Source organism: Melozone crissalis, unplaced genomic scaffold (assembly GCF_028551555.1).
Source record: "Melozone crissalis strain CALT ecotype California unplaced genomic scaffold, PUWL_Pcris_2 ptg000013l_1, whole genome shotgun sequence".
Taxonomy (NCBI): domain Eukaryota; kingdom Metazoa; phylum Chordata; class Aves; order Passeriformes; family Passerellidae; genus Melozone; species Melozone crissalis.
In genome coordinates this window covers 3,051,959-3,076,288 of record NW_026535791.1, presented here as the reverse complement: position 1 = coordinate 3,076,288, position 24,330 = coordinate 3,051,959, and the positions used below count along the sequence as shown (strand labels likewise).

Here is a 24,330-nt window from a genome sequence, read left to right as displayed (position 1 = left end):
TTTCTGAAGTAAAGGACAACACGTGTTCTGTCATCTGTCAGGCTGAGAACATCTGAAATTCTCTATGTATCTTCTTGTCTACAAAAAGCACTGCCTGGACACTGAAGGTAGCTACAAGTTTTCTGGTTTGCTATTTTCAGCTTGTATTTGTTCTTAGATGTCACCTAAGACCTCAAAAGTTAAGATGTCTGTAAAACTACCAGATGCTTCTCTAATACCAAAGCAGGTTAAAGCAGAGATTTAACTGGGAACCTGACTGAGACCCTTCTGCGAATGGAGCCTGTTCAGATGTCTTTGTTCACACCTGCAGACTGAACTCTGTTAGTTCAAAGAGAATCACTCTAAGCATAACTTTAGTCCCATTGAGAGACAGGAACAGAAGCAGTTTTAAAACAGAACACAGCCCTCAGTAACTTAAAAGTTAAACCTAATGCAGTCATTTTAAAGTGTAATTTCTTCCCATGGCTCCAATAATATGACAGTTCTGCATTTCACATAGAAATGTTAGAGCAAGTAGAAAATTTTAGTTTACAAATGAAGATCTTTAAAAAAGACATTTCATGTAATTACCTTAAATAGTTCTTATATGCACCATTCCACATTGTGGAAAAGCTGAAATATGCAGTCTGGACTCCACAAGTTAAAGAAAAACAGAGTTGTATGTATTGGCACAAATACTTACATCTACATCTGTACAAAGTAAAAAAAGCTGACAACCCTGTCCCACCAGTGCAGCGTATTCAACTGCTCTCCAACAGACACTTCCTGCGACTGCCAACGAGCGGCGAGCTGGGAACTGAGTCTTCAGTGTGGTGCCAAAAAGTTCCAAACTGCTTTGTCAGTCTCTGAACAGAGGAATCAGAAGTATATCCAAACAAGTGTCAGTCCACTCACGGCATGCTCAGAGGTCACTGCAGCTGCACTCTGTAAGCTCCTATGAGCAGCTTCACCTGTAAAAGAAAACAAAGGTTTCCATATCAACGCTGGCCACAGGTGATTACTGTGTTAAATGCTCCTATGTGCCACAAGGAAAGGCACACAATTGCTGCTGACTAAGAAAGGAAAAAAGAGGAATTATAAAGTCCTTAATAAATCAGTTTACAGTAGCCCTACTGAGATATGGATGGCTTGTTGGAGGACTCCAGTAGAATACTGCAGCATCAGGTGGTGTTTGAACAAGTTAGCCCCAAATCTGAACTAGACAAACATATACTTCCATCTGAATACACCTTTTTCCACAAAAAAAAAAAAAATAAAAGTACAATAAAACATTTAAGACTATAACTTCAGTGCAACTTTTAAATCTAAGGATCTGTAAAATATACTGCTACATCTTTCTAGGATAAAATAAATGCTACCAGAACAGAATTCATCTTGCAACATGTACTAAGGAATATTGCCCAAACCACCTGTAAAATGCAACAGACTATTTAAAAGCAGAGTGCATACCCCAGTAAGTACTTCCAACACACAAGTAAAAACATCTGTATGCAAAAAAAAAAAAAGGTGGCCACTCCATGTATCTTTCAGTCATCAAATTCACAATATAGATGGAGAAGATGTTTAGCTGGAACACTAGTTTATCCTAGTGTATGAATTATTCTCACCAAAACATAAAAATGTTTAATTATAACAGAACTAACACATGGCAATGTTTCCAAGTTCTGGCTATGCCACAGGATGTAACTGTAACTGATGGAAACTGGGATGAGGAGACAGAGGAAAATCTTTAGGTTTTACATTTGCAACATACAGGTAGAAGCACTTGGACAATAGAAGAGTACAACAAATAAGCATGCACATTTAATTTTGAGAACATTTTGTACCTTAGCAGTAGGAGCTTCTGCCAACCGTATGAAAAGCTTGTTAAGGCCCGCAGTAGGGCTGAAGGAATAAATAAAGTGACTGTCCTACAAGGAAAAAGACAATGGACAAAGTTAATGGTAGGTTATGGCTGAAAGAGCTGTGTAAGAGGACTAGCAATTCAACATTTTGACTATGCTTTTTTTGAAAGAACATTGTATATGAACCTTTGATGCAACAACTGAGAAAACAAGAAGACTTCAAAATTGTGCAGAGTGATGCATTTAATAGATTTAAAAAAAACAAACTAGAAAATAATTATTAGAACTTTGAGGTAAGTTGTTAAAAATTATTTAAGAACTTTCTTGGGTCAAAAACATGAGAGGCTTGGTCAATTAGAGAAGAAGCCTCAGTCCCAGAATCACAGAAGGCTGGAGAAGATCTCTCCAGGGCATCTAATCCAACCCCGTGCTCAAGCAGGGCCACCTAGAATCAGTTTATCCAGCACTATGTCCCTAACTTTTAAGTTATACATTTTTATGGAACCTAGTACAAGCAAACATTATAGTTCTCTCCATATACAAAGAAAATGAATTTTCATTTTAGAAAAACATCATGCTGATAAAAAGTATGCTTCATCACAATACTGTAAATTCAAATTACGGCACTGAGATTTCCCAGGCTGCTCTATAAAGACACTACGAAGTAGTTTTACAGTCAATCAGCTGTATGAAAAGATTTACCAAAAATACAGGGAGCTGGAATTTGTCGTTTAAAACCACAGCTTGTACACTGCATGGTCCGCAGAGCCGAGCAACAATGTCTTTACCAAAGAAATTTGCATGGAAAACAAAGAGAAGAATTCCAGATCCTGAAAGGGAAGACAATTCAGTTACATGAACTTAAAATCAGATCCATTATCTAGAACTGTGTACACTAGACCTTTGAAGACAGGTGCAAATACATGTAAGTAAAAACCATCATATGGTGTATATATATATTAACAAACCAACATGCAAAACTCCCATTTCCCAAACCAGTGGATCCAGAAAACAATTGGCTTGGTCACCGAGTTAAGGACTTTTCACAACAGAATTAATTTTATGTGGCTATCAGAAAGAAATGCAAAATGGAAACAGCAATCCTCAGCAGAGTGCACTTCTGTGGTTTCAGGTTTACTCAAAGACAGTTATAGAAATTAGTGTGGTTTGGGTCTAGTCAAGAGAAAAGACAACTGAGCCCAGATGTTACAGATCCTTATGAACCGCACTGGAATTCAATAAGCAGCAACTTAAGCTACCCACAAATGTTTCGTTTTAATACACAAACTTACATTAAGTTTCTTAATTCTAAAAGACAGGATATCTGTATTAAGAACTGGAAGACTTATCCAACAACTCTGAACAACCAGAAAACTGAGCAGACATACCCACTTTCAATCTCAGTTTAAGTGGATTCTAATAGTCACACTGATTTACCACTTTAAGAAAAATCAGTATCAGTAGCTATTTCCCTGATATACTCATCAAAAATGACTTAGGTAAGCCAAGCAGCAGAAAATAGCATCTGAATTCCTGGAAAAATAATTAAATATTCCCAAATAGATTGGGAATTTCATTCCTGTCTTTTTCAAAAGGTTTGTGGGGAAGACAAAGTTGACTGCAGCTGCTTCCTTTTCCTAGTATTTCTAGACTGCATTTGTCTCAGGGCACTGCTGGGACTACATTCCAAGCCTTCAGCACATGAGCTACTGTCCATGAAACAAAAGGATTCACTACAAGACCTCCTCTAGATAATCTAGTAAGCCTAAATTTTCCTGAATCATTAATTCTAAGGTAAAGGTAAACCACTCCTTTCCTATAATGCCTGTCACTGAGCTAATGTAACCCATAAACAGAAAGAAGTTGACACTCTGTATGTGGCAATTAAAAAGCCTTAAAAAAAATACAGACAAACCCTACCCATAATACATCAAAATATAATTGCTCTCCCTATGTTCCATAATCAGAGTGTTCTTAATGTGATGTCCTGCAAAATCATACAAAAATAATTTTGCATAGGAGATAATTTAAGACATGCTTTAAACATATTGTTCTACCTTTTTTAAACAAACAAAACCCTCGCCACAACAACAAACACCTCCCTACCTTCTGGCACATTCTGTGGAGGTTTATAGTTAAAATCCAAAGAAAAGTCTGGCCCTTCGCAGAGACGATGACACGCAATTGGGAACACTGGCTCCAGCAAAGCAAGGCGAGTTTCAAAATAATTCCTGATGGTATCTTCTGCTACTTTTGAGAGCCTGAAAGACCAAACAAGTGAGGCCTGTGCTTCACACAGTGAATTATTTTACCAGATATAGGCTTGGTGAGACATGACACACACACATGCAAAAAAAAGCATTTCAGATCACCTTTTTAGATTCCTGATTTTCAGGAGTGAATGCCCTCCTCACTAGCATTTATAGATAGATGAACCACAGGTCCCAGTACTGTTAATAAAGTATTTTATCAGCAATCTGTTTGTGAAATTCAACTACCGGTTCCAAAAAACTAAAATGTTAATACAAATGCACTGCAGTAGATTAAAAAAAAGGATTTTACTAGCCACATATTTGAAGGCTTTATACACAGAAAAATATCCCAGAAACATTAATATATACTTGGTGGTTAAATAGACATCCCCACTTTCCCAGCCTGATTGAATTACCAATCTGCCTGCAAGTAAAAATAAAGAAGCACATCCCTGTAGAATTTTACTGGCAATACTACTAGAAAAATGCAGTTCTTAGTTAAACTCTGTGAATAAAACAGTGCAAAGGTAGCCATTCTACCACTAAAAGGCAGGCAAAGTGGGGGTTTTGTTTGTTTTTTTGGGGAGTTAGGGAACCAGGTGGAGTGGCAGCCCAGCTTTCAAAGAGAGACCACATTACTAAGTGGTGTCTAGCACCTTTGCGGCAGATCACTCAGTAATCCTCTTCAGAAAGCTCTTTGGTCAGAAATGGGTTTTACGTGCTTTAGCACAGCAGAGGTCCTGCCTCTGGCAGCTTTATGGCTTTTCCAGTTATTATTCAGAACACACTTCCCCACCCTGTTAACTGGGACTATCATCTGCAAAATCTAAAACTTCAATGTTTCACTGGAAGGAAACCACAAGAACTGCCATGCCTAAGCAAGCCCCAAAGCCCATGCAGCCTGTTTCCCAGATGCTTGACAAAGCCATATTAAATATGAGAAATTAAACAGTAGGTTTTTTTGGTACACTGTCCTATTTTCTAGCAATCTGATTAAGAGCCATCCAAAACTAGAAACTGCAGCCAAATCTCATCTCCTTAGATCTGCTTAATCCCTGCTAAAATCCCATGTATTTGTGACCACAGCATTCTGCAACGAGATCCATGATTCAGTTTTGCTGTGCAAAAATATTCTTCCACTTCAAACCTATCACTAGATCATTTAGTAGGATGGCCTGCAGAACCTGTCTCATGGCTTTGGGTTATTTTTTGTTGTTGTTTCCTGATTTCACATTTTGACCATTTAATAATTTTATTTTCAGCTTCACTACTACTATAATGTCATCCTCTGACTGACAAAAAGCACTGAACTGGTATTTTCAGTGAGTCTAAAAGCTTCCCGAATTAGCAAGAGCTGTGTTACTCCCTGTACAGTTCACATCAGCACAGTAGTACCCCCAGACATGACTTTGCAATCATCAATATTTAATTTCAACTGCCACTTGACTGGCAAAATTACATGGTCAAGATCTTCCAAAACTCATTATTTAGATTAGCCAAAACTGAGGGTGGCAGATGTCAAATGGGAAACAAACTGGAAAGGTATCAAAAAGTGAATGAATGACAAAGTCTCACTACACTGAACAGCACATACCAGATCACTTACTTATCCTGCATGCTTGCTGTTCCCTTCAAAACCTTAACTAACAACAAGTCATGATTTGCTTCCCTAGGCCAGAATCAGCATACTCCATTCACCCACTTTAGCTGCCCCTGCTCACTTTAACAGGTTTCTAATTTCTGAAAAATAATTATTACCTTTTATGCTTTTAGCACTTTTTCTTTTAGCATTCTACAAGAGAAAAACATTCCTTATAGTGTTCCTCTGCTCAGGACAGAAGTTTGCTTTGGTGATCTACAGCATCTCAGACAAGCTTTCCAGGGCACTAAAAACGGTGGCATCACAATACTTTCCTCTTGGTATGGAACTGGATCCAAACACGTTACTTCAGCAAAAATCAGTAGCAGAAAATCTAGCTGGAAACCAATCACTGCTGGTGCACTCTGAGATCAATAGTGGGTCTGGTCCTGTTCAACAGATTAATTAATGACCCTGTGGATGGTGCAGCAAACCCTCAGCACTTTGGCAGATGAGACAAAACTGGGAGGAGTGGCTGATAAGCCTCTGATATCCACAAGAGACCTTGACAGGCTTGACAAGTGGGCTGACAGAAACCTCACAATGTTCAGATATCTTTAGAAAGTTTCCAAGGACCTGACAACCTCTCTGAGCAGCCTGTGCCAGTGCTGCATCACCCTCAAAAGGAAAAATTTCCTGATGCTTAGAGGTAGCCTCCTGTGTTCCAGTTTGTGTCCACTGCCCCTTGTCCAGTCACTAGGAACCACTAAAAACAACCTGACTCCATCCCCTCAACCCTGTCACTTCAGGTGTTTTTTGATTGATACACACTGACCATTACAAGGTAGTTTCTGTAAAGACAGACTTAAAAAGTCAGCTGATGGGAAACACAAGAGATATGAAGCAAAAAACAGCCAGGGCTTTCTATACACTGGAAGAGAGTAAGTTTGGATTACAAACTACTTGATAGATTGCCTTAGATTACATATAGGTGAATCACGAGGACTACATCATCATGAAACAAGAAAAAAATCTTGCACTGAGACAGTGTTCTTCCAGCACTAACTATGCATTCATGGCAAAATCTCACCTGCTGTAGAAGCCACAAGACCCTCCCTAAGTCTTCCCCAAATTTAGAGATGGCTGGGTTTAATTTTCTGCCCATATACATTAACTACAGTATTCCTCCAAATGGGTATTAAATGGGTATTTGGAGAGCTTGGTCCTTCTCTGTATGTTTGTCTCAGTGTAGCTCAGTCCATATGACACCAACACTTTACATGTCACATACACTGCACTGCTCTTCAGTCATTTTGCTGCATGATATTGATGATGACTTCCATCATCTATTGGCATGAAAGCTTTATCCCTGGCACTTTCAGCTCATAGCTGATGTTTAAAGGCTCAAACAACACCACAGCAACACAACACCTGCACAGACTTTTCATGGTGTTTCAGCTTGGTGTTCTTTTGTTTGATTTTCCCCTATGCTTTCTAGCAAGGTATTTTATTTGGCATGCCCTACTAAGAGCTTACATTCAATGGTCCAGTGCTTATACACTTCTAAGTTGTCATGGTTGCTATAGCTTAAGCAATCTTTCTCTTCTAGCAATTACCTTTTCCTCCTCTCCGTACTCAGTGTTTGAGCAAGTGTATGCCAATTCTGCTAGCTCACATAATTTTGCTTTCACATGATTTATTAGTTAGCTTGCTGCCCAAATCAGATCTGTTTTCTTTCCTGACATTTTCCTTGACTTAAACCAGAATGATGACATGCCTAGCATGGCAAACTTCAGCAGAACAAACTTCCAAGTACATTTTACTCACGTTTCCAAGTGGCTCCTGAGCTGCTCATACACCAGTACGTTGTTGCACTGTTTAGCAAAATGCATGGCGCTGTTCTGGTGCTTGGACAAGATGTTGCAGTCGGCTCCGCTTTCAATCATGAGCCGCACTATATCAGAATTCCCTCTTTTACAAGCCTGGGTGGGAAGGGAGAAGATGGAAGGACAGAAAACAATTACAAACCCCTCAGAACAGAGTATACATGACAGCAAGCAGAACTGCAGAAGTGAATTAAAATCCAAAATTAGTTACAATTTAGAACTTTAATTATTTGCTCTGTGAATAGTAACACGGCTTGAAACTCAGGAACACGCTCCATAAATATTTTATCTTTATCCAGGCAGAAGCAGCAACAGTCAGGATTACCAAGAAGACATCATTAGAAAAAAAATAAAGAAAGCAAATCCCAGAAGTTCTGTGAAGATAACTGATTGGCTGAAGTTCAGTAACTGTAAATTTTCTTACAATTGTTTACCTCAGTAAATATGTTTCTGTAGAACTATTCAGAAATTACTGAGGTAACATTTCAAGTGCCTGTTTTTCTATGCATCTCAGTTTAAAATGGTACTTTGGGTATGCAATTAATTCACAGAATTTGTCTCAGACTGGTATGTAGCTATGTCAGAAAGCCACTGTTATCATCCTCTGCATAAATGTTCAAGGCTGTGCACTGTTACTTACAGCAAGATTTTCAGGGCACATCAACCATAAACTTAACAAAAGCACAGGAAAATCTAAAAAAAGGTTTCACTTTGAAGAAAGCAAACACATGCTCTTGATCGCTTGTTTTCAAACACTTCACTCAGATAAATTAGGAAAAGGCACAAGAGATAAAACACTTTTATCACTGTAAGACCTTTCAGAAGACAGCTTCTGAACTTCTCTCTGCTCTGAACTGGGATCTGTGCCTTCAATCCATCATCTTCCATAAACAGTACAATCCACCTGCCTTCCTCAAACCAAAAAACCAAGAAAAATCTCACACCACCTGACAGAAAGGAATTGAGTGCAAAGATCTTTTTTCTCTCCTTTTAGAAAAAATATGATCAAACTCCTAAGGTTAAATAAGAGTTACTTGAGAGACTTGATAAACACATTGATATGTTATCCACAGAGGGCTAGCTTTGTCCCAGTAAGTTACTGGAAATGAAGATCCTATTCTTTGTATCTGCATTGTAAAACAAACACATGGAATAAATCATTGTAGGCTGCTAATTGGTTTGTACAGCTGTGCATCAAAGACTAATAAAAACTTTAAAGAAGGTCAAGACTGAGGTTCATGGAAGTACCCAAATTATGAAGAGATTTTGGATTGAAGTGGCTGAGGAAACCACAAGTGAGTTGTTGCCTTCAGAGAAAATGTGAAATCCCCACTTGTTAAGCCTCACAGAGTGCAGAACAGAAACAATACCACATTGTCTGGGCAGGAAAGCTTCTGTAACCTCTCTGGCAAACAAACCACACAAACAGCCTACACATAAATACAGCAACTTCATCCAAAGGGGAACTTTGGTGAAATTCATCCACATACAGAAAAAAATATTAAAAGCACAGATTGTTTTAAGAGTATTAGAATTTTCCCACTGCAAAAATTTTTTTTAAAAAATCAAGATTTCCTTTGTGACTGGGGGAATAATGGTGCAGAACAGGCACTGGGAATCAGACTGTAAATTGGCTATTTTATTTCTGGCCTGCAAAAAAACAGCAAATGCCAATCACAGAAGCACCCAAGTGAAAGATTATTCTTTCTGGAATTTTTCTCTTCCTGCTGACAATGTGATTATCTCAGCTGGAAGACCACATCTGCATTTCTTTGAGTCAAACAGCAGAAGAGGATGATGAGCCACATTTAGCACTGCATGCTGAAGGCATCTGTGTTTCTTGTTTCGATATTACAGTACATTAAAGAAATGGATTAGAACTCTGCTGAGAGTAACTATGAAGGGTATTTTTATTTCAAATCTGGAATGTGTTCCTGAAATGAATTCTATAAATAGGTTTTTATGTTTTACTAATTTGACAAAAGTATTCCTAATAAACCACATAAGGACAAACAGAGGATTTACCTTCATTAAGGCAGTCTCACCACTGCTCTGCTGCATGTTCACATATGCTCCAGCTTCCAGAAGAATAGCTACCGTTGTTAGAAAATTCTGGGGAAAAAAACCAAACCAAACCCACAACACAAGTAAGTAAAAAATATTCTGATTTTGTTTCAGAATATAAAATGACATTTACTTAAAATTCATCCATAGAACTCAAAACATGAGTCATGGTACAATTAACACTGTTCTCTCCCATGGCTAATAAAGAGCATTTCAGACTTAGGCAAGTGGATAGTCCTAATTATTTACAGTTCTTACATTTTTTTCCTAAACCCTGCAATAATAAACATCACAGAGAGGAAGCAGTGTATTTGCATGTGCCACCAAACAGGAATGAGGCTCCCCACTGCCCTTCTATCTACTGTTCATGGGACCCACCTGAACAGAGGAGTGCACCCATTAAACCCTGACTTGCTCTTACTGCTTGAGCTGTCTTACTTTGGGAAGAGCTTGCCACTGTGTTCACTGCCCAACTGCTTTAAAATACCAAATCCTGTTTAATCAGAGATTTTCTAAGTGTCTCCAGTTTGGATCCCGTGTAGCCAGATATGATAACAAGCAATTCTACCACAAGAACTTCAGCTCCACTTTTCCTCCTATGATAGTCTCTGGTCAGGGCAGGGTTTGTGACCAGAACTTATTTATACTACAATAACCACAGCTGCTGAAATTATTATTAGTTACCCTGCTGTATCTTGCTAACTACTTTTTAGGCATCATTCAAAGGTAAAAAACTGTGTACTGCCTTTAATCATAAGTAAAAGAGCTCAGAACCACAAACAGACCAATAACCAAGCCAACCTTTTCAGCTGCATGTATCAATGCAGTTGTTCCATTTTTCTGTCTACCATTAACTTTAGCTCCTTTCCTGATCAGCACCCGCAGAAGGTCATCGTGCCCTCCAGCAGCAGCAAGCATTACCAGGGTCATTCCACTTGGGTCCTGGGAAAAAAAATAATTTCCATTACAGAAAAATAACAATAAAAAAAATACTTCAGGATAAATCAAAGCTGCAAGACAAAAATTTCAAGTGCATCAACATGTTTCACAAGGATTTCCCTCCCTGGCAGAAAAATTCACACATACATGGCTGCCAGACATCAGCAAACTATCACCTCCCACTTCTCTGGTCTGCGGGTCTCACACTCCCAGCTCTATAATCTGCAAAATCCATAACATTCTGAGGATCAGAACAAGAAGCAGAAAAACCAAAATGAACCAAGAAGTAAGGCTGTAGGGTATTTGAGGGTGGGGAAGGCAGCAAGACTGTCAACACCCATGGAGAAACCACTATGGCTCAAGTCAGCTGCTCTCACAATACCGCCTTTTGATTTTATCAGAGTGTAAGTACAAAGACACTCTAACCAGCCGGTCTCCTCACTCATTCCTGCATTTTCCACCAGACCTTACAACTCACAGAATACATACTGGCCTCAGTAGTTTATTTCTCATCTTCCCTACGACACCTCAGAAGACTCAGCATAACGTTGAGTTCTCAAAATGCTGCATAACACAGCTACACAAGATCACCAGTGAAAATACCAATACTGGAGATTTTAGAACTCAAAAATGGAACTACAGTCCTATTCAACAGGAAAATAGATACTTGGAAGTAAATCAAATAAGAACATAGCTGATAACAAACTGGCAGAAAACTAATTATGAGGTGGTCCCAGTATGTCAAACACCTTGCAGGTTTTTGGGGCTTTTCAGAGTTTTGTTTCCCATGTACTATGTTTTACACAGTTCAGCCACTTGTACTGATGGTTATTGTTCCTAATAGCGTGCAAAGTTCCACATTTAGTCAGTTAAGCACGCTGGGCAAGTTGGCTGGAAAGCTACTGGGATGGTTCTATCAAACTTCATTTTTTCTTGGAAGAAATAGATAACAAATACTGAAACTTCCAAGTCTTTGCTCCTTTTTAACCCCCTGTGCTTTTTGTTTACTTAGGTGAGATAGAAATCTGCTACAACATAAGAGGGGAAAGCTTTTCAAATAAATCAAAATTTGTATTCTTCCCTCCTACTGTCTTCCAATACTTCTACTGCACAAAAATTACCTCTTGATCCAAATTATATTCCTCATTTGAAGAAAGCGCCATTTTCACCGTCATGTAATCTCCACTTTTAACAGCATCTCTGAGGAGAGCTAGAAAATAAATTCAGTGTTGTTATAGAATATTTCCCTTTGAAATGTCAGCTAAGAAATACCCCTTCTTGCCAGAAAATACTCACCACTTGATATTGGTTCTGTTGATACATGATTCTCATCTTCTCCATCCAGATGCTTCTGGAATTCTTCTAGTGTCAGCCATTCTAACTGCATGTCCATACCCAAACTCAGAACTTGCTGCTTGCCATCTATCATGTATTTAATTTTGTGGAAGGAAAAAAAAAGTAAAATAAGCAATAAATTGTAAATTTTAAAGCTAATGAATGCTTCCCCTTGTTTCAATGATCAGCAGCTTAACAAATGACTACTGCTACTTTTCATTCAAATAAACCCTGGCAGTCAGCATGGAATGGTTCTCAGCAGCAAAGGCTACATTACAAACAAACATAAAAAGCTTTTACTTGAAAGAAACTGCCAATTTGTGCTAATAAATAAGGCTGAAGTGATTATGGGAAGGTGAACACTCCATCACTGTGGTAGCAGAAGCACTGGAAACACACTGAAAAGGTACCAGTGAGTTTCAAAAGAAAACTTCATTGCAGCCCCCTGCAGAGACAAGAACTGGAGCACTCGAGATGCAAGCAGGAATGGAGTAAATCTTAACTACCAGTGTTCTCCATTTGACCCACATCCACTCCTTCTCAATCCACCTTCTGCAGCTATGCAAGTCCATCTCTTTGCTTCATCCCTTATATTTCTCCTTTCCTTGTACACCTTGCTCTTTTGATTCTTCTATGAATTTCCATTCTAGCAAAGATTCTTTTCTTTTGCAGTTATTCTCATAATATTAATTTTTTTTTCTTCTGAAGCCACATTAAACAACTCAAATGCACTTTTGATGACCTTAAAGCCTAGAATATTAAGACAGTTACCAAGAGTGACTACTTGAGCCACTAAGGACTATCACACAACAAAATTTTAGTATATGACCAGTATCAATTTAGAAAAGATCTGTTCTCTTTCTGTAAGGTATTGGAGCACAGTAGCAAGCTTAGCATAAGACAGAAGTCAGGGTGAGCTAGTCCACCTCCACCTATCCTGGCAAGTCTGATTTCTGGCTGCTTTACACATGGTACCACCTTCCTTTTAATAAATGCTGCTTAGAATTGTGCATAAATACTATTTCTGAAGTATGGTTCAGTATCTGTGATTACCACACAAAGGACAAGTGCTGCACAGAAAAAATTACTCATTCTGCTTCTTACTACTTTTCCTAAGCACAGTAAGCATCTATGCCACTTTCAGAAAAAGGTGCTTCTCTAGTGAAGGAATTTATTCTGAAAAAAGAAATCCAGAGCTGTTCTGAGATGAAGAGCAGTAACACTAATAATCCATTATACTATTAGGAACAGAAACAGAACCTAGACATTCTTTGTTGTGTACCTAATCATCCAGGGCTGGATAACATAACTTGTCCCTGTGGCTGAAGCAAGAGGCAAGATGTTTGTCTGATGGGAGCCTCTACTAATTTTTCTAAGTATAAAAAAGTATATACTCATAATATTGTCAGAACACTTCTGAAAATAGCCAATAGTTGGATTAATTCCTCTAAAAAAAGCTACTATTACATGCCAGAGAAGCACAGTTGTCAATCCTAAATTAAAAAGGGCAAAATTAACTTGTCTACAAAAATGTCAGAGACTTCTATATACTTCTGTGCTTCATACATGAAGCATATATTAACATTCTCATGAAGCATGTATTAGCAAAGCCATAGACCACAAGACTTTTGCTTCCTAAAATAAACACAGAATTCCTTATTTCTGGTGTGTGTCTTTGTGTGTGTGTGTGTTGCAAAACTACACAATATCTGCCTTATAGAAATAAGAAGAGAATACCCTGAATGGTCATTCCCTTCTCTGTTTCAAGAAGTTAGCACTTACTTTTTAGGACCTTCTGTTCTTTTCTGGTTTTTTCTTTTTCAGGCTCCTTTTTTTGAGATTTTTCTTTAATTTCAGTTTTCTTTACTTCTTTTTCCTAAAATTGAAAGCAAAGACCAAATTTTAGTGGTAGAGAAAAAAAAATGGAAAATTAACTCCTTTCACCACTCCAACAATAAAGTATATTGACAATTAATACTACTGAAACCTATATGCAACAGACTTGTAGACATTCCTAAGAATTAAACAGGTGAGTCAGGAGTTAAGTCTGTGAAGGCTTTTTCCCTAACAGTGGAGGTATTATTTCCTGAACATAACTTCAATTCATAATTTTACTGCATCCCAGCCATTCAAGTTGCCTTATGGAAGAGCTGCAAATATTACAAAACCAGCATTTTTAAGGAAATTCAAAATTAGAAACTTTTTGTTTGTTCCAAATAGTAAACCTGAACAGAATGTAATTATTTCAGAGTATTTAACAATTTTGTAGCACTGTATTTGAAGCATTATGATATCATTGAGTTGAACCTCAACTGAGAAAACATGACAGTTGGACAGAAAAGGTTCCAAGCTTTGCAATTTACACAGACAGAATGTTATGGCAACAGTTACTTGTGAAAAACAGACACTCAGCAAAATCCACCCAAAGTCATTACATCCCTGCAGAAGTCTGAGCTTAGCAGTATCTAATATCACAGAAGAAACTTATTGTAGATGTAGATATATAATCAAATTTGCCAAAATGGAAGCCAGCTTTCTCTACCAAAGTTTGCCTTTCACCTTCTGTAATCCTCTCTCTCTCCACTCACCAAATTCACTGCAGAGTAGGTTGGACAAGGCTCCTTGGCATGGCTTTGTATCAGTCTCTGACACTAACCTGGCAAAGAGAGTAGCACTGTCTTTCTGACAAACTGCCCCAAAAGAAGTCCTCACAAAAATTTACATATATGCTACCATGTGACAGAGCAAAAACCTTAATTAAACCAGATTAATTTGGTGTATCATTATGTATTAGCAGAGCTGAGACATTTAATTGCTTTCCTCACCACCCCCCCTTCCCTCCACAAACCTTGGCTTTTGATCACTGATGTGATTAATGCAAACACAGGCAGCTGTTCATCCTGCCAGATGCTCAGTCTTTAAGAGGAAATCCACAACTTACTAAAGGGACTACCAGATACGTGCTACAGTGGGGCTGTTAAAATCAGTACTCTATTCTAGTTAAAATCAGTATACTATTCCAGTTAAAATCAGAATTCTATTCCAGTTAAAATCAGAATTCTATTCCAGTTAAAATCAGAATTCTATTCCAGATTTCTAATGCTGATCAGATGCAGAACATATCCTTTTTTTTTTTTTTGATGCAAACGAAATGGAAGGAATGGGTCAGCGTGCAGACTGGCCCCAAACAGAAAATACTGTGTTATAAATTGACATGCCTGGTGCTCCATAAGCAGAGTTACATAAGGAAAGACAGGTACCTGAAATATACGTGATGATTTTCTTTGAAAGGTATCATCTTGTCTGGGCCAATAATTTAGTGAACAAAAAATACCCTGCAGAACTCTCCACCAAACCTACCCATGCAAGCCCACAGCTGCTGCAGAGAATAACTAACCAGTTACAGCAAACACTGCTTAAGCCTTCTACGCTCAGAAGCAAGGAGCAGAATGCCTTCCATACTTTGCTGGTACCTCAGAGCACGACCTTCCTTGGAGCACAACCACGAGAAAAGCACAGAGATAACTCACTGAGAATGCTGACTGAAGAGCCACAGGCAAACCCTGCTGTTCATTCATTCATGGTCAAGGTGACAGGATTTTTACACTACTGGTAAATAGAACAGAATTCCAAAGATTTTTTTCTATTCTTGTCTTTCTCTCACAAACACTTTAGCCTTCAACTGTAAGTAAACCATTTGGGTAATAAAGGACCATATCACTTCAACTAATTAAATAGCCTTCTGAAACTGGCCTATGCCTCACAGTAATTCCTTGTTTTCCAGAACTTTCAACACTAAGATCCTGCAAACACACTCTTCTGTGTAGCTCTACTCTGAGATTATGACACATAATTCTCTATCCCCAAAATAACTTATTTAAGGTGACCTACTCCATACACAGGATAATCACAAGCAGAGGACCACTGCTGAACCTGCAGAAGAACTTCCTACCATGGAATTATGGTCTCAGAAGTGGCATACAGTCTAATAAGTATCAATGTGATTTGACTGCAATCCTGTTAAATCAGAACATGGCTGCTCTGAGCAGACAATGTTTTATGAACTGCAAACTGTATTAGAACAGGCTGAAGCAGATGGAAGAAATTATACTCCCAGAAACATTACAAAAAAATACTTATTTTTGTCATCATTTTCTTCTTTTGCCTTTACAATACTGCTTTTCTTAAAGCACTACTCTATTAAATAAGGAACAATAAATATCCTGGTATTTGCTTAGCTTATTTCTTACAACAGGTACAGCATTTCTATTTAATATGAAACCATGTCATGAAACGAAACATTTGCTATAAGCACTGCAGGAATTCTAAAAAGACAAGCTTGTTACACAATTATTTGGGAGATCTGGCTTTTAGAAGTGATTTCAGCATTCCAGTTCTCAGGTAGGTGCAACCACAGGTAATCCCTTTTGGAATGGCCAGTGCCTGAGAGAGCAAGTGTTGCTCAACACTGTTCTGCCTTACTACACAAGTAGAAAAAAGTCAGATGGGGAAACTCCTGAAGGTGGGCACAAACAAAGCTAAAAATAACAGCATGCCTTGCAAGAACAGGAAATGTCATTCTAAGAAGACACAGTAAATGGGAGACATTTATCCTTTCACATTTGTGCTCTCCTTCCCTAAAGCATTTCCCCCCTTAGAGTGTTCAGAATCCAGACATTTCCCAGTCTCTGTTATACATTGTGCAGTGGGTGTTTCTTTAAGCTCATGCAGCTCAGTACCTTTCCAATTTATACTTTTCTCTTTGCCTTCATGAACAGTCATGGTTTGAGGTATGTGTACCTTGAAGATGACTGATATTACCCCCAGGGCCCACGCTAACCGTGCTTACCTCCCCAGGGGAATCCATAGGCCTGCACACCCTTTCATCCGCGCTCAATTTCACACCCTTCTGCACTGGTGAAGGAGCAGGTGACACTATCTCCAACTCTCCTGGTACTTTTTCTTGACCTGTTTGCTTTTTGTGCATGCTCTTCTTCTCTAAATGACTATCCTGAATTTCTACTTTTCCATCTTCTTCTCTACAGTCTTCTGCTTTCTGAATTTTCTTCTTCTTTCTTTTAGCCCTAGTATCAATACCATCATCTTCATTACTTGCTGATCCATCAAGATATTTATCAGGAATGCCATCTTTTTCATCAATTTCGTGTTCCAATCTCTCTTCTCCACTTATTACCTTTTGTTTCTCATCTTTATTTTCAGAATTTATGTTTGAATTTTCATTATAAGTCACTTGAGAAACGGAATCATCCACAGGACTTGATTCTGAGTCCAACTGAACATCTCCATACTTCTGTGATTTTTTATTTTCTTTAGAATCTTCTTTAGATTTTATTTTTAAATCTTCTCCCTTCTTTTTCTTGATTTCTTTAGTATCTTCTTTCCTTTGCTTCTTTGGGTCCTTTGAATCCTCCTTAGTTTCTAAAGTCCTTTTTTTTGGCTTTGAATCTAAAACCAAAGTATCTGAGGAATTTTCACATTCTGTTCTGGGTTTTTCCTTGGCTTTTGGAGACTTAGATTTTTTCTTCTTCAGGTCATCTGAACTTTTATCCTCTCCCTCTTTTGACTTCTTCTTTTTCTTCTTTGGTGAAACATCATCATCTTTTGTTTCACTTTGCAAGTCGCTGTCAGACTCTGCTTCAAATATATCATCATTTAGAAGTGGTTTCTAAAAGGTAAAGAAAAAAAATTAAAAGTTTTTCCTTCCCCAATAAACTATCACTTTGGTACAAAGCATACAAAAATGGTAGTGGTCGTGCTTGGGAAAAATAAATTTTTAAGCATTTTAATCTTTTGATCCCTGCCAAGAGCATTCCTCATTGCCAAACTGCAACATGTGCTAATACAATTCTAGCTTACTTACCTAAATTACATAACTAACTGCTTGGATGAGAATCAACACACACACAATTCAAGTAAACCAATTACACATCCAACCACCGTATTCTAGAACAGAACAATTCTGAGTGATTTTGATTAAAAACAATTGATTTGATTTTGTAGGATTTACCTACAGGTTTCCCAGAAGCAGGGTACCAGTTTCCAAAAAGGATCTTTATACTGCTTTTACAGGCTAACTGAGCTGTTAAAAAGAAGAGAAAAAAAGCTATATTCTACCCTCTGGCATCTAATCTTTCTGTATTCCTCTCTTACCAAACTTAATGATTCCATGTTCAAACTCACTGATCTCCTACAGAAAGCAGGAGGATGACTGGAACACTGTGCCCCGCTTCAGTGACAAGACAATATGCATGTGGGTAGGGAAATGGGGTTATTTATATTGTCAAAAACAAACTAAAATGACCATACATTACTTACATAGTCCCATTAGAAATGAAATTGAAGTTTAGATGGATTCAGTCTACAAGCAAACTTGACAACAAAAAAAAATCCCTACCAGAGAACAGCAACAATATTAAGTTTCACAAGAAACAACAAAGTTTTGGATGAGATTTTTTAATTCCACGTTTCAAATGCCTTCCCTTCTCCCCTCCTCTCATTAGTAGAGTCTAGATAGGGATTATGTCTCCAGGGTAAGATGCTGAAGTTGAAACACACCTGTATTTCTTTTTTAACAGATTTAGGCTTGTTATCCACAATCTTTTTTCTGAATTCAAGAAGCACTTCTTTGCAGTCTTCCAAGTGAGCCTCTGGTTCCCACGTATCATCATCAGAGGTGTATCCTTTCCACCGCACTTTATAGAGAGTTTTCCCCTGTAAGAAAAACCCACAGCATTTAACACAATAGAGCACAGTATTGCATCAGCTAGTCAGTTCTTGAGCATGTCAGTGGATACACAATTTTGTGCATACACAAATCAGTATTTCTGTAGTTGGAACGGTTTTATCCAAAATACTTCCAGTATCTAACATTTGTTCAGAACCACAGCTGCAATGTACATATCATAAATTCCTAGTGAGTTTATCAAAATGGGTTTTCTGACACTTATGAAACGATTTTTTTTCAAGTTTTAATATTTCTTCCATAAAAATTTCAAGACTGATGGTTTTCTCTTTGCTGAATAACTTCATATAAATCCTTAAGACTTCTAATGAAGTACCACCACTCACCAAGTTCCATATTGAAATTTATAATTTATGCTATATTTGTAATCAATTCTATTCTTGATAAACTGAAATACCAACAATAAGGAAAAAAAACCCCAGCAATTAAATCAGGTTAAACCTAGACAAAAATCTGAGTGTGTACATCTCAGTGGAGCTAGTTACAGAGAATTTGGTAGATTACATACAAAAATCTGAGACCAATTGTTTCAACATTATTGAACTTCACTGAGGGATAAAATTGCACCTTGCAGTCTCTATCTAGTTTTTTCTACTAAATTACAAAGTTCGTTACCATTAAAAAATTATTTTTATAGCAAATGTACTTAGGAAAGCACCTTTGGAGAGGCAAAATAGTAGCTCTCACTTTCACACATGGACTGATAATGCTCTGAAAGACCTTATGGCGCTCACCAAGCCTGGAGAAAAAAAGCTTCAGGAAGAATTGCCAATTGGCACTTACTGTTAAATGTTTATGCATAAATTTTTGCCTGAGCATAATTAACCTTTGACCAAGTGTATAAACATGCCACGAAACCTCAGCAACCAACTGACCAACCCTATTTATAATCTTCTGTATTTTGCTTCACAGACATCTAAATAAATAAATAAACAGGCTGTATTCAAACACCTTAGTTTTAACATTTCTCTTAGAATTTAGCTTAACCCATCTCTCTTGATTTAGGAGTTAAGTTTCCAAAATCATATTCCCCTCTCCTCTTTCTTCTATTGGGGTTACTTACAAAATAAGCAACCAGTAACTTCCTCATTACAGTCACAGAGTGTGTTAGGTTACAAAGGATTTCCTGAGCTAACAAGTAAAATGCCCTCTCAAAGCAGGACTGCCTCCATCAGGCTGCTCAGGTATCTGCCCAGTCAGTGTATCTATGCAGGTGTCCTTGTGTTCAGGCTTGTGTCCTCTGACTGTCACATCCTTTCCCTGTGCACCCCCAGGAAAGATCTGATTCTGTCCTCCCCACATCCCCCTGTCAGATACAGATGTTACTCTGATCTCCCCTGATTCTCTTCTTATGGCAAAGCAAATCCAGCTCTCAGCTTCCTGTTTTCATTACCCTCCTCTCTGGTATGTATGTCTTTCTGTCCTGGGGAGCTCAGAGCTTCATATGCTACTCAGGATGCTTCTCAGCAGTCTGAGAAGAGAGAATGAAGCATCTCTCGATCTCCTGGCTACACTCCTGGGTGCTGCTGGCCTCCTTCGCTGCAGGAACTGCTGACTCATGTTCACCTCACTTGCCTGTGGGGACTCCCAGCTCCTTTCCTGCAAATCTGTGTCCTAGCCAGCTGGACTCTCACCGGCCTGCTGGCACAGGGCTATTCCCTTTCAGATGCAGGACTTTGGCTAGGTGCAGTTAGGAACATCCTTGTAATTCAGGTACTAATATAAGCTACAAGTCCTTTTTTCAGTAATTGAGAAAGTTACATGAAGTCTAATGCAAATGCAAAACCATTCGGCTGCTGAATGACTATATCCTGTACATGGAGAGTGACAGAAAAATGCAACTTAGGATAGTTTCACAAAATTCAGCTTAAGTGAAGGCAGAAGAGTGATTCTCCCACCTAAGAGGCACAGTCTTACACTCACCTATCAACACTCTCACTCAGTATTAGTTTTTTTTTTCTTCTGTTATCACTTAGAAAAAACTGAATGCTTCCAAGCATTTTTATACTGCACTAGCTTCTGTGAGACCTAGTGATGAGCTAGAACCAACTTGTATGGAAAAGGATACCACCCTGCCATTAAACAGCACAGTTAAAATTTCCCACTTCCACTGGGGAACATCACAATTTGCACCAGAGCCTGTTGTTGGAGTATAACTGAGGTGCAGAACGAAAAGCTTTATAGATACACTGACGACACTGCCAAACTTTCACTGCTTGCTCTCTTAAGTAGGTCACGTTAATGTTTTATTTATGCACAGGTCTAACTCCCCAGCCCAATCCCAACCCAGGAGTGCTGTCCCTCATCCCATCACCAGGGATGCAACTGAGAGGGCACCTGATGAGCTTGGAGCTCAGGCACAAAGCCACAATCCCCATGTGCTGGCTGCACCCACTCGCTGGAGCTGACCCAGCCTGGAAAACTCGGGCACGCAGAGCTCAGGATGTGCTGCAGAACGGGCTGCTTGGAGGGGAGGGAAAAGAGACACCCTGTCACCACCACGTGCCAATGACACTTTTAAGAGATGGTACTTGATGTATCCCAGTACTCTCTAATGTCTCACCACCATGACCACCTACAGACTTCAGGTTCCATCACTTGGAGGTGGGTGGAAAGAATTTAAAAAAAAAAAAAAAGGGAATCCTCTTGTTTTCAAGCCTAACTGATATTGACCAACACTTCACTTCTATAAATACTGTATTACCCTGAAAGCACAACATAATCTTAAGACATCAACATACTTCAGCTAAGGTACAATTTAATAACATCACAAATATCGAAGAAAATGCTGATCTGAAGGCTCTCCAGACTAAGGGTTTCAAGACTCTGACCTTTTACATGAAATTGACAGATTTTTATAATGTCATAGACTGAAGCCTAAAACTAAAAAGCATCAATTAGTTAAAATAAAAATCTTTCAGGCACAAAATAATTTAAGAAAACCCCTGTGTTAATTATTTTTTCTATTTGAGGTTTAGGAAAATTTTTAAAAAACTTCAACCAGTCTAGGGGTTTCAAAGAAACAAATCAAGGCCTGGTATTTCATTTTAAACAATACAAGATGACTACAGCTTATTATTTCAATTAGGAGAAGACTGTTATTTCAGGTCTTTCCCGGTTTATCTGTGACCGTGGTCCCTGGCAACATACCTTGAAAACACCTCTAAGCTCACAGCTCTATCCAACCCTGCCCATCTCTGCGCTAAAACATTTCGCACCAGAACAGTGCCGCAGCTCGGCGTCAAGAGCCAAGAGCAGTTTAACAATGCAGACAAAACCCAACAACTTAGCAGAGATCTGTCTTTGGCAGAGGGCACAGAATCCGGAGCAGGGCACAGAAAGCCTCCTTGCAGAGCCGTGCACAGCACAGCTCACGCTGCACCCCTATCGGGATTACCCTTTTCCCGTGCCCCCGCGGCCCGGTGCCAGCGAGCCGCGCACTCACCCCCTCGTTCTTCACGTCCAGGATCTTCTCCACCTCGAACACGTCCTCCCCCTCCTCCTCGTCCTCCTCGCTCTCGCCAGCCTCCCCGCCGCCTGCTGCCGCAGAGCCCGTCGCTTTGCCCGCTTTGCCCGTCCTGCCGCCGTCTTCCTCCCCGCCCTCCCCATCCTCCGCCGCCGCGGCCGCCGCCGTCTCCTCCTCTCCCTCCGCCCCCTCCAGCCTGGCCGCCGCCGCCGCCTCAGCCCCGCTCCCGGCCGCCGCCGCCGCCATCTTGGGCCGAGTTTCGAACGACAAGGGCGCAAAGCGGCTGCGACATCCGCGGCCGGCGCGGGGGGCGGGGCAGCGGCCGCCACGGCCAATGGCCGCGCGCGCAGCCCGTGACGCACGGGGCCGCGTGCCCTCCGCGCCGCCGCCGCTGGGCGGGGCTTGGGAGGGGCCTGAGGGAGCGTCCCGGTGCAGCCTCGGCCGCGGCTGGGGACGGCTCCGCCCAGGGATAGCGACAGGGACAGCTCCCATGGGAACGGCGGCCTCCCAGCCACGTCCGACCTGGCCGCGGGCACCTCCGGGCATGGGGCAGCCGCGGCTTCTCTGTGGCCTTGGGCACTTCCAGTCGTGGGGCATCCACAGCTTCTCTAGGCAGCCTGTGTCAGTGCCTACCGCCCTCACAGGGAAGAATTCCTTCCTCACATCTAATCTAAATCTCTTCTCTGTAGTTTAAAAGCATCATCCCCCCTTGCCCTATCGCTATCTGCCCGTCACTCTTCCTCGTTTCTGTAATCCCCCTTTAGGTACGGGAAGGTGCTACGAGCTCTCTCTGGAGTCTTCTCCAGACTGAACAATCCTCACCCCCTCAGCCTGTCTTCCTCCATCCCTCTGATCATGCCAGTGTCCCTCCTCTGTACCAACTCCAGCAGGTCCCTGTCCTCCCTGTGCTGGTGCCCCAGAGCTGATGCAGCCCTGCAGGTGGCTCTGAGCAGAGCAGAGGGGCAGAATCCCCTCCCTGGCCCTGCTGCCCACACTGGATGCAGCCCAGGACACGTTTGGCTCTCTGGGCTGTGGGAGCACACTGACAGCTCATGGCCAGCCTCTCATCCTCCAGCACCCCCAAGTCCTTCTCAGCAGGGCTGCTCCCAGTGAGTTCTTCTCCCATGCTTGGGATCTTCCGAATCCAAATGCAGCACCTTCCACTTCGACTTGTTGGATCAAAGGTATTCTTTGCCCTCAGATGGATGAAGTTTTGGAGAAATGCACAAGAAAGATGTACATGGACATCTCAGGACAAGGTCTTGCTGTGGCATTGATAGGGTTTCTTACTAAGGACAAAGAACTGCTTTTAATTCATAGTATTTTGCATGTTAAAGCACTTGGCAAGCGTAGCTTTTTTATGTAACATGTAGGAGGAAGGAAATAGAAGTCTTGTAAGAAAAAGCAAATAAATCATACACTATTTGCTTATTCCACTGCCTTTTGCTAGAGCCAGAGTGTCAGTATATTGGTGTGACAGTGTTCGCAGGGGTGTTAGGATGAGGGAAGAGACGAGAATGTTGACTCTGTGTTTCAGAAGGCTTGATTTCTTATTTTATGATATATATTATACTAAAACTATACTAAAAGAATAGAAGAAAGGATTTCATCAGAAGACTAGCTAAAAATAGAAAAAGGAATGAATCATAACAAAGGTTTGTGTCTCGGACAGAGAGTCCGAGCTAGCTGACTGTGATTGGCCATTAATTAGAAACAGCCACATGAGACCAATCACAGATGCACCTGTTGCATTCCACAGCACCAGATAACCATTGTTTACATTTTGTTCCTGAGGCCTCTCAGCTTCTCAGGAGAAAAAATCCTAAGGAAAGGATTTTTCATAAAATGTGTCTGTGACATATTGGATCTCAGAAACAGATCCTTAGGGAACATACATCACTGACCCAAAACTCAGCTTTTAGTGTGAATGTGTATCTTCCAAACACACACACCCATGTGGGATGTATTGCTGCAAGAGTGACAGATGTACTGAAGAAAAACAAAAGTTCTTCCTATTTTTGCCAGCACTTGCTTTCTAAGGAAACTCTAGTAATGGAGCAATTGACCATGCGAAGACTGAACAGCAGATTTGGAAGCTAGTTTATCATGGTCTCTATTAAGGAATCTTTCTAATTTTTAAGAAAGCCATACCCTGGCTCTTCTCATAGTGTAGTACAACTATTGCCTTTGCATTGTTACTAA

The 24,330-nt window shown here is 40.0% G+C and overlaps 1 protein-coding gene across 1 annotated transcript; it reads right to left on the bottom strand.

Moving 5' to 3' along the window:
- Positions 1-640: 640 nt before the first annotated feature.
- MPHOSPH8 (M-phase phosphoprotein 8) lies at positions 641-22,674 on the bottom strand. The gene is made up of 13 exons (XM_054271803.1): positions 22,108-22,674; positions 18,476-18,631; positions 16,749-17,585; positions 13,682-13,775; positions 11,861-11,986; positions 11,686-11,774; positions 10,427-10,567; positions 9,587-9,673; positions 7,503-7,657; positions 3,951-4,105; positions 2,547-2,674; positions 1,827-1,910; positions 641-950 (listed from the first exon to the last, which is right to left on the bottom strand). The coding sequence occupies exons 1-13, from the start codon at positions 22,672-22,674 to the stop codon at positions 909-911; spliced, it is 2,661 nt and encodes an 886-aa protein (XP_054127778.1). The 3' UTR covers positions 641-908.
- Positions 22,675-24,330: the final 1,656 nt, after the last annotated feature.

Bases quoted from the DNA above. Each gene is read 5' to 3' on its own strand.
- MPHOSPH8 (XM_054271803.1), bottom strand. From the start codon at position 22,674: ATGCCCGGAGGTGCCCGCGGCCAGGTCGGACGTGGCTGGGAGGCCGCC. The intron at 18,632-22,107 runs GTGAGTGCGCGG...TTTTTCTTACAG, and splicing joins TGGACGTGAAGAACGAGGGG to GGGAAAACTCTCTATAAAGT. The intron at 1,911-2,546 runs GTAAATCTTTTC...TTTTCCTTGTAG, and splicing joins TCCAGCTCCCTGTATTTTTG to GACAGTCACTTTATTTATTC.